The sequence below is a fragment of the Mastomys coucha genome, unplaced genomic scaffold (genome assembly GCF_008632895.1).
Source record: "Mastomys coucha isolate ucsf_1 unplaced genomic scaffold, UCSF_Mcou_1 pScaffold22, whole genome shotgun sequence".
NCBI lineage: Eukaryota > Metazoa > Chordata > Mammalia > Rodentia > Muridae > Mastomys > Mastomys coucha.
The window spans coordinates 79,314,406-79,325,708 of NW_022196905.1; the positions used below are offsets into that span (position 1 = coordinate 79,314,406).

General features: G+C 35.4%; 1 protein-coding gene across 4 annotated transcripts in view; it reads left to right on the plus strand.

Moving 5' to 3' along the window:
- Ythdc1 (YTH domain containing 1) overlaps positions 1 to 11,303 on the plus strand; it is a 31,813-nt gene that overhangs the window by 5,644 nt on the left and 14,866 nt on the right. For all 4 annotated transcript variants that reach the window (XM_031342918.1, XM_031342919.1, XM_031342921.1 and 1 more), the window contains exons 2-5: positions 6,105 to 6,206; positions 7,172 to 7,500; positions 7,615 to 8,041; positions 10,938 to 11,027. In XM_031342918.1, coding sequence (XP_031198778.1) covers positions 6,105 to 6,206; positions 7,172 to 7,500; positions 7,615 to 8,041; positions 10,938 to 11,027 — 948 coding nt within the window. The remainder of the gene's footprint in view (positions 1 to 6,104; positions 6,207 to 7,171; positions 7,501 to 7,614; positions 8,042 to 10,937; positions 11,028 to 11,303) is intronic.

Genomic DNA, 11,303 nt, shown 5'->3' on the forward strand with positions numbered 1-11,303 from the left:
TTTTTGTTTGTTTATTTTTTCTTTTGAGACAGGGTTTCTCTTTGTGGCCTATAGCTTACTCTGTAGACCAGTCTGGCCTCAGACTCAGATCTTCCTGCTTCTGCCTCCTGAGTGCTGGGATTAAAGGTGTGCAACATCACTGCATAGTGAGAAGTTTGTTTTATTCCCACAGATATTAGGAGTATTCTACAGTATAGTATATGTCTATAGATCTTTTAATTTGTTGTTCCACCAACCTACGATTCTTTGGTGGGGGTGTTGCTGTCCACATACTATGAAGTAAGTAAATCTACACATAAGTGCATATAAATATATAAGAAAGGGCTTCATAAACTTTTACTGCTTGTGAGCCCTTCTTGATCAAAAAATTTTTATGACTGTAGACATATCAAAAGATATGCCTAGCATTTATGGATAATTGTCAAAGTAATTTTACTGTTAAAGACTAATGCAAATTTGCATACTAATGAGAAAAGCTATGTTCTTTTTAGTTTTTACATAAAGAATTAAACCTTGGGTGAGTATTTGGTATTAGAGGAGGTTGAACATCTATCCTATTTCCCATAATCTGTTCCCTCCTAATCCTAGGTCAAGCTTCACTTAACATTTGTTGGTCTGGAACTCAAATCAATTCAAACAGCAATTTTTTTATTGGATATTTTATTTATTTACATTTCAAGTGTTATCCCCTTTCCCAGTTTCCCCTCTACAACCCCCTTGTCCCTCTCCCCCTGCTTCTGTAATTGTGTTCCCCCACCCACCCACTCCCACCTCCCTGTCCTGGATTCCCCTACACCAGGACCAAGGGCCTCCCATTGATGCCAGATAAGGCCGTCCTCTGCAACATATGCCACTGGCGTCTTGGGTCCCTCCATGTGTACTCTTTGGTTGGTGATTTAGTCCCTGGGAGCTCTGGTCAAACAGCAACTTTTAAAATCAAATATTCTGCCGGGCGGTGGTGGCGCACGCCTTTAATTCCAGCACTTGGGAGGCAGAGGCAGGCGAATTTCTAAGTTCGAGGCCAGCCTGGTCTACAGAGTGAGTTCCAGGACAGCCAAGGCTACACAGAGAAACCCTGTCTCAAAACAAAACAAAACAAAACCAAAAATCAAATATTCTAATACAATCTAAAGATACATTTGATATTTACATGTAGAGGAATAAATGCATGAAAATATCACCTTTATTTTCCACAAGAAAATAAGTATCTTTCTATAAGAACATAAAACTTTTGAGTGTACACTGAGAAACCTCAGTTCATTTGTATTCCAGGATGACACACTCAGTGCAGAGTATATATGTTGTATGTTTAGAACCAAGGTCTCACAGGGTGGAACATAGTGCTGCCAGAAACATTTCAGATTAATTTTGATTTTGAGTTAGATTTTGGCTATCATGCATTACTTTTTTACTGGTGTCAAATCTCTCCATTCCACATTATTTGACACTCATAGTTCAAAGTGCTTGTGATACAGAATATCAGTAATGTTAAGCATTAACTAGGACAGAGTGATAAAACGTGTATTAACTTTAAAGAAAATGGTCTTAAAATTAGTAATTTTATTTTTTAAGTATATAAGGAGATAATTTTTAGTCACCAAATGCCAGAGATGATTATTGTCTTTAAGAGCAATAGCATAAGTAATTCATTTTAAGTTGAAAAGTGAAATTTATGCACCAAGTGAAAGAAGTTACCAGAGGAATCAGCTTAAATTTTTATATGGTATATTGGTCTTTTTAAGCCACGTTTTTTTTCTTTTCTATTTTTTTTTTTTGTTGTTGTTAAGCTATAACTTACAATTAAAGTTGCTAGAAATAAAATTAAAGGTATTTAACCTTTTTTGAAACATCTTCCACTAGTATATTTCTTTCTCCCAGCAGTAAAGAAGTTTTATGTTCCTTTTCTATGAATCTGGGTAGCTTTTATTGGTTGTCTCTAAATAAAACACTCAGATAGTGTTGCTGGATTTTGCCTAGTTTTCTTTGTTTTGGGATATACACACTGAGTGTTCTCAGTCACACTGGAGCTGCCATAAGGAGAGTGACTGGAAAAAAAAAACCCAAGAAGATAAAGTTATTTTTAGTATTCTCAGCCTGTTCTTCAGTGAAAGTTCTTAGATTTTTAGTTGTGAGCCCAGCCTTTAATGGTTGAACTGTCGTCTCTCCAGCCCTTGAAGCATTCTTAAGACACTAATAACTTTAGCTATCATCAGACTCCAAACTTGGAGAGATCCTAGTTGATTCCCCAGAAATGAGCACTAATGAAAAAGGATTGTTACTGTCTTACAGCATCCTGAGTCAGGGTAGTATCTTCAGATAATTAGGGCATGCTGTGTACTTAATGTGAATAGATTCTATGCACTGAACCAGATTGTACATAGGAAGCCTGAGTGAGGTGCTACTGTAAAAGGGTTGATGTGTACAGTCTCATTGCTAGGGAAGGCTTATAGGTTGCAACACTCATTAGGAGTTTTCTTTCCCCAGTGATTATTTGTGGCTTTTTTTTTGATTGGCATGTAAAATATTAGATATCATTATGATAGTTTCAAACAAGATGTGTTTTAGGATATTCTCCCTCCCCCCTTTTATCTTCCTTACCTTACTGTCCGTTATAGCTCTCTCATTTCTTCCTATATCATGTTATATGTATGATTTAAATTACTGTATTTGATATTAATGTCTGACTAGAGGTGAAAAAAGTGAGAACTTGAGACTAGATTTCCCAGTTCCTGGTTAAAGTAGGATAGCTAACCTGAGTTTCTTCAGCTCCTCCTCTCTTTCCTATACATCTTATTTTAATAAATGTGTTAGTGACTTCAGTGAGAGAAAATAAAATGTGGTCATTTACACCCAGGGAATAGGAAAACATTTTATTAAGTATCTGATAGGTTTTGTGATCCTAACAATTCTTGGTTACATACCTGTCAGCTTCTTGATATGACTGTATATTTAGCTTATTACTATAGTACAAATAGAAGTACTCATCTAGAAGAATAATTTTCTGTATTGGGTGAAATTTAATTGCTGCTGAGTATACAGAGCTAAGGCAAGGGTACTACAATTTAATATTAATGTACTTGTGCTCTGTTCTCCTATCTAATTGTAAGTTTACAAAGATTGAACTCCTGACTCACATCTATCTTTACTAAATACTTTTGATCAGCTCTTTTTTTTTAAACTTTTTTATTTTATTTTATTTTATTGTTAGTAGTGTTTTTGCATATGTGGAAATCTGAGCACTCTATGCCTGCCTGATCCCTGTGGAGGTCTGAAGGAGGGCATCAAATACCCTGGGACTGGAGTCCCATGTGAGTTCTGGGAACCAAGTGCTGGTCCTCTTGCAAGAACAAATTCTTTTAGCTACTGAGCCACCTCTCTAGTCCTGAACTACTACTACTTTTTTTTTTTTTTTAGATCTATTTATTCACTTTATGTATGAGTACACACTGTAGCTATACAGATAGTTGTGAGCATTCATCTGGTTGTTGGGAATTGACTTTAGGACCTCTTCTTGCTCTGGTCGGCCCAGCTTGCTCAGTCCCTGCTTGCTATAGCCCAAAGATTTATTTTTATACATAAATATACTGTAGCTGTCTTCAGACGCACCAGAAGAGGGCATCAGATCTCATTATGGGTGGTTGTGAGCTACTGTGTGGCTGTTGGGATTTGAACTCAGGACCTTCGGAAGAGTAGTTGGTGCTCTTACCCGTTGAGTCATCTTACCAGCCTGAGCCCTGAACTTCTAATTCTTTATCTGCAAAGTACTGATGAGAAAACATGCCTTCTTTATTTTTTAAGCTCATGTAAGCAAAAGTGCCAGTGTGTTAGCAATAAGATGTTTTTTGGTAAGTGGGCATTGGTTTGTATTTATCTTGGAAAAGTTGATAGATAATTTGTAAAAGAGCAGTCAGTATCTAAACTTGAATTCCATAAAAACTTAACACAAAAGTGCTTTTTATAAGGTATTATGATATAGGTGTGACTTTGAAATTTAAATCATTTTGTTTTTTTTTTTGTATTAAATTTTAGGATGTGAGGTGTAATGCTGGATTTTGGGTTATTTCTCATTGAAATTAGTTATTTCATGAAAAGATTTGCCTGTTTTTACTGATCTGCCTATTTTGTGATAGATTTAACTGTTTTCTATGAATGTATTTCATCCTTTCAAGACTAGTTAAAGAGCTTTGAGCAGTAATTATTATACATCTGCCAAATTTGGGTTATTTATAGCAAACTTATATTTTTGTTTTAGATTTTTAAATTTTGTGTGTAATTAGTGCTTCCCATGTGTGTATACCTCATGTGTGCCTGGTGCTCACAAAGGTCAGAAGGTGGTGTTGGATCACTGGAACTGGAGTTAAGAATGATTGTGGCCAGGCAGTAGTGGAGCACACCTTTAATCTCTGCACCTGGGAGGCAAAGGCAGGTGGATTTCTGAGTTTGAGGACAGCCTGGGCTACTCAGAGAAACCCTGTCTGGAAAAAAACCAAAAAAAAAAAAAAAAAAAAAAAAAAAAAAAAAAAAAAAAAAAAAAAAAAAAAAGATTGTGATCCACAGTATGTGGTTCTGGGACCAGAACCCAGGTCCTTGGCAAGAAAACACATGCTCTTAACTACCTAATCATCTCTCTAGTCCCTAATCCATTTACTTATTTTTAAAAATATCCTAGAGTCTAAAATGGCACTTGGCTTCATTCAGATCTTGAGGGATCTTGATGTGAATAGATGATATCCTTTTCAGTGTATTTTGATTTTCATTAACAGTAGAAAAAGTATGATTCATTTCTTCATTTTAGAAAAGTGAAGTACAGGGACTGGAGAGATGGCTTAGAGGTTAAGAGCACTGGCTGCTTTTCCAGAGAGGTCTTGATTTTAATTCCCAGCAACCACATGGTGGCTCAAAACCATCTTTAATGAGATCTGGTGCCCTCTTCTGGTCTTTAGGTATACATGCAGGAGACTGCTGTATACATAATAAAGAAATCTTAAAAAAAAAAAAAAAAGTGAAGTACAGATTAATGTACCACCCAGAGAAGTCAAATGTCATGCCAGTAATGTTTAATTTTTCAGATACTTCATAAATAAACACCATTTTTGTTTCTGTGTAACTGCTTCTCTTTTTCTTGTTTGTGTTAACGGTTACAGGTATGTATCTTCAATCCTGATTTGTGTTTTCCTCTAGTGGCAAGAGTCCTAGTAAATTTATGTATGGACTTGCAATTTTTAACCTCACCATATTTCTAGGAGGCTTTGTTGTTTACTGTAGTTGGTTCAGCAGGCTTTATGATTGTATAATTCCTTACCAGTGTAAATTTGCAAAGATATTTTTATGCTGGAAGATGTACTATATGCCATCAATTGGAAGATTTCCTATTTGCTGTCAACTGTAGTATTTATTACATACTTAATTTAAGTTGATATTTCTGTATATTTCTTAGAAATATTTTTCTATTGGGTTGAGGATAAGGAGACAAAATTGAGTTTTGGAGATTGTGTACTGTGCCAATTTAGATGAGTTGCCTTTTCAAACTATTATGTTTGTGTCACTTTCATTTTCTCTAGGATTCACTTTCCTTTCAAGTTGATCTGTCTTCACTTAATATGTGGGCTTATGCTTGCATATTTTTTCTTCAACTGTTTACTTGTATGATATGTCTTTGCCCCTAAACACTTAATTTTCTTAAGCATATTAGCAAAATCATAAAGTTAGTACTCAGCCTTACGTGGATTTCACTGATTTTTTTTTTTCCCAGTTAAGCCTCAGAAAAAGCTATATTCGTCTGTTTGGTTTCTTATAGTATGGGCTAGTTTTCTGTGTTTCATAATAGACATTCAGATTTTGCATTTTTGTATATGAATATCAGAAATACTGTTTTAAGGGGGCCATATTTGGAGTTTTTGTGATGGTGATTTGTGTCCTGGTGATACTAACTTCGATTATTTGATTGAACCCTTTACTGATTACTTGATTGAATCCTTTACTCTTAGTGGGTTTGATCAAACTGCTTTGAGGGTTATGGACATTTAATTACTCAAAATGAATGCTTGTTGGTAACTACTAGAAAAAATGGTTAGTGATAATAGATTTTATTTCTAACTTTGCAGATGGGGAACTTAATGTTTTAGATGATATTTTGACTGAAGTACCAGAACAGGATGATGAACTGTATAATCCAGAGAGTGAACAAGATAAAAATGAGAAAAAAGGTAAGAGTTCTATTAATTTTTGTTAAAAAATAGTTTAAATAAAGATTTGATTTATGAAAAATCTATTCTTGTATTTGTACCTTGGCAATTAGTACCAAAAGCCCACAGTAAACCGCTTTGCATAACAGATCCCGAATTGGAATGGATAAAAATACTCTTTAAAAAAAAGAGAACTTGGAAGATGGTTCAACATATATAAGAATACTTGGTTTTCTGAGACAGGGTTTCACTGTATAGCCCTGGCTGTCCTGGAGCTCACTCTGTAGACCAGGCTGGCCTCGAACTCAGAAATCCACCTACCTCTGCCTCCCAAATGCTGGGATTAAAGGCATGCATCACCACTGCCCAGCTAGAATACTTGTTTTTGCAGAGAGCCAAGATTCAGTCCTAGTACTCCCATGGCAGCTCATATTACAGGAGATCTAGTACCTGCTTCTGATCCCTCCAGGTACCAGACATGTTGTGGGACATACCGATACATGTAGGCAAAAAACTCAAACACATAAAATAATAAAAATTACTTGGTGGCTGGGAGAGGGCTGGTGGTTGGAGTGATGGCTCAGTGGTTAAGATCACCTATTGCTCTTCTAGAGGTCCTGAGTTCAATTCCCAGTAACTACATGGTGGCTCACAGCCATCTGTAATGGGATTTGGTGCTCTCTTCTGATGTGTCTAAAGACAGCTAAAGTGCACCCATATAAATAAAATACACACACACACATACCTTTTTAAAAAGAAAACCTGCCTTTGGTGTGGGGAGTAGTACTTAAAACTTTCAAATATGGGCGTTTAGTTCAGCAGCTGGGAATCTGTTTTGTTTAAAGTTTGTTCTGGAGTAAAAATATTTTAGGAGATAGCTTTTAAAAATGCATTTTTTTTCTGCCTCATGCCCATTTATAAATGTTGGTGAAATTAATGAAATAATGCAAATATTTTTGTATGTCTTTTTAAATTGTTTTTTAAAGGATCAAAAAGAAAAAGTGAAAGAATGGAATCTACTGACACCAAGCGACAAAAGCCTTCCATCCATTCAAGACAATTGATTTCTAAACCACTAAGCTCATCTGTTAGCAATAATAAAAGGATAGTTAGTACAAAAGGAAAGTCGGTTACAGAATATAAAAATGAGGAATATCAAAGATCTGAAAGGAACAAGCGTCTAGATGCTGATCGAAAAATTCGTCTGTCAAGCAGTTCCTCTAGAGAACCTTACAAGACTCAACCAGAAAAAACTTGTGTACGGAAAAGGGATTCTGAAAGAAGGGCCAAGTCTCCTACACCAGATGGTTCTGAGGTAGTAAATGTTATTGCAGATAATAAAGCAGTTTTTTTTGAGGCTTTAGAACTCTTTATTCATCTTGACCTTGTCTATTAATGACTGCTGATTCCCTTTTTCTTTAAATATCAGAGAATTGGGCTTGAAGTTGATAGACGTGCAAGCAGATCCAGCCAGTCTTCAAAAGAAGAGGTGAACTCTGAAGAGTATGGCTCTGACCATGAGACAGGAAGCAGTGGTTCTTCTGAACAGGGCAACAACACTGAGAATGAGGAGGAAGGAGGGGAAGAAGATGTAGAGGAAGATGAAGAGGTAGATGAAGATGCAGAAGATGATGAGGAAGTGGATGAAGATGCAGAGGAGGAGGAGGAAGAGGATGAAGAGGAAGAAGAGGAGGAGGAAGAAGAGGAGGAGGAAGAAGAATATGAACAGGATGAGAGAGATCAGAAGGAAGAAGGGAATGATTATGACACCCGAAGTGAGGCCAGTGATTCTGGTTCTGAGTCTGTTTCCTTCACAGATGGATCTGTCAGATCTGGGTCAGGAACAGATGGATCAGGTACTGTTTTTTTTGTTTGTTTGTTTGTTTGTATATTTCCTGGCAAATGATTTAGTAAAAATTTGTGCGAGTCCAGGTTTGTTTCTATGAAAGTATATTTCTGGCTTTAATTTTATAGTTCTTAATATTTTCATCACTGACAACAACTTATTCAGGTACATATGCACTTGATACATATATATATATACACACACACACACACACATGTATTTTTCTCACTAGTTACTCGGACATTTCCAAGGTAGAATGCCTCTTAATTTTCCATCATGTAGCAATAGAGCCAAAATAATACATTCTTCTTAAAACACGAGATCTATGCATATGAGTTGATTGAGATTGCTTGTAAGGTGAGGCAGGAAGATTATGGATTTAAGACCAATCTGGTCTGTGTGTAAAACCAAAAAGTATTGCTAATATGAAGAATCTCCAATTATCCTAAAGATGTATAAAAGCTCTCATAGGGCTAGAGGGAATGTTCTTACATGAATTATTATGTTTTAGGTATTGAACCAAATAATGGGTTTTGTTGGCCCTGACTTATTTTTAGTAAATTTTTACATGAATCTGTTATTCTAGTTAGATTACTTCATACTATATTGCTATTGTAGCAGATACATTTCAAATTGAAAGGATAGCCTATCACTTTACAAAAAATCAATACTTTTTATTTAAAAGAGATACCTGGAATTCAGAAAATGCCTTATGTGGTATCTATTTAAGATACTACTTATACGTAGATTATTTTTCTTAGGTTTTATATATATGTGTGCGTGCATGTGTGCGTGTATATTGATATACACTGCCTGAAAATGGCGTCACTGTGGAACTTTTGGATATGCTAGTTTTTAAATACCAGGGACCACATTAATTTCAGTGTCATTCATTTTCTAGATTCCGCTTTCTCCAGTTTACTTTTTCCCAGAATTTTTAGTAATTTATAAAATAACTTACTGGTTGATTAAAAAGCTTTATTTTGCTAGGAAGTTTAATTATGCTTTTGATCGCAGAGTCATAACCTTCATGTACTTAAAAAATAGAATTTATTCATATAATATGCTAAGCATTTCTTTGTCATTTCCTTTACTAATTCCAGGTTTGCTATGCTATATAAATTTAGTTGGGCAAAATCTTCTGCATTGATCCCTTCCTGCCATATTATCTCTGTGTTTATAGAAATGTATTATGCTCTCAGGTGTGTTTTGTAATGAATTTGTAAAGTTTTTACTCTTGACGTGGTCAAGGAAAAAAGCTTTGAAAATTGCAATAACAATTTTAAAAAAAACAAAAGATTAGCTAGTCCTAGTGTGCTCATCTGGCTTTTCAAGTTTTTTGGTATCATTACTCAAGAAATGTCAGAATGTCCTTGGTTCATACATTAAAAGTAACATGGGCAATCTGCAACATTGGTTTTAGGCCACACCCTAGTAAGTATTAGTGTTTTCAAAAAACAACAGAAACAAGCCGTAAAGTATCTTTCATTTACTCAGGAAGCATAGAACACAAGTCTTGTACTCTCTAGCTTGAAGGCCTGCCTTTTCAAATTGTGTCTTGCAACTGAGGAAATGTGCAATTTCAGGATTACTTTGACCCCTCACCCCTATCACCCCCACCCTTTTTGGTTTTTTAGAGACAGGGTTTTTCTGTATAGCCCTGGCTGTCCTGGAACTCACTCTGTAGATCAGGCTGGCCTTGAACTCAGAAATCTGCCTGCCTCTGCCTCCCAAGTGCTGGGATTAAAGGTGTGCCACCACTGCCCAGCTGGTTAAGGTTTCCTATTTGTAAGTTCTACTGAATGTGCTTTAAGAATTAAGAGAGAGGAGAATTTAGTTTAAGCAGTTAACTGAATTTACATAGAAGGGCACTGTATATGTGACCCATTGATAATCTTTTTTAGATTTTCATTGCTTTTACAAAAAACATACATATTTTATACTTTTGATATTACATCTTATCTACCAGCTAAAGAGGTTTAAGGGGTTTATATTTTTACGACTACAATGGCAATGGGCTGAATTCAGTCTCAGTCCTCATATATACATATATGAGTATATCTGTATACTATATATATAAAATTCCACATTAAGCTTGATTTTTCTGTGTACTGAAGATACCCCATTCTCATAAGTAAATACATGGAGACCATTAAGACCTTAGCGGTAAATTATTTTTTTTTAAGATTTATTTATTTTATGTATATGAGTACATTGTAGCTGTCTTCAGATATACCAGAAGAGGGCATCAGGTCCCATTACAGATGGTTGTGAGCAACCATTGCTTGGGAATTGAACTCAGGACCTCTTGGAAGACCAATCAGTGCCCTTAACCGCTGAGCCATCTCTCCAGCCTGGTAAATTAAAAAAAAAAAAGAAAGAAAAAAAAAAAGAAAAATGATCTAGAGCAGAAATGGTAAGAGAATTGAAGACACAGAAGTGAGGAAACCAGTTTTTGGTTTTGTTCATATGTGCATGTTTACCATTGTGAATGCTTTGTGTTCTGATGTTGGCATATGTCACAATAAGACTTTGGTAATTTACACAAGCAACAGGACTTAGTATAGCACTCCATAGTACATTTAAAATACATGCTAAGTTTTACTGAAAAAATTATATTTGCTTTACAGATTTCCCTCACGGAAAACTTTTTTCATAAAGCAGTTAATTAAGTAGCTGATTTCTGTTATATTCAGGTGTTTTTATTACTTGAGATGTGTGACAGTATCTAACATAAATTTTTAAGTGAGACTGAGGAAGTTGAGCAATGTGAATGGAAAGAAACATGATTTGCTGTTTAAGAGCTGGGTAACAAGACTAGATTAGGACAAGTTCTCCTTTGAATACCTATGCTAGCTTCTTTGGTATTGTGATAGTTTAAAACTTGTCTGGATTTTTTGTTTTAGATGAGAAAAAGAAGGAAAGGAAGAGAGCTCGAGGCATATCACCCATTGTCTTTGATAGAAGTGGCAGTTCTGCATCAGAGTCATATGCAGGTAATCCCATTTAACTTTAGGATCATAGATGACTGACTGTAACTTGCTCTAAAAAGTGTGGAAGTTGTAGTTTAGTGTGAATTGTTGATGTTCATTAGTACTGAATTTTGGCATGTTCAGTGTAATAATTCTAGAAGAGACTAAGCTTTTTCTTATTTTAATCCTGTTCTGTTACTGCTTCAGTGGAATTTTCAATTTTCACATTTTTTTTTTCTCTTGGAAGATGATGATTCAGTGACTAGTTTTCTGAGTGGGAAACTGTTCAAATATCAAAAA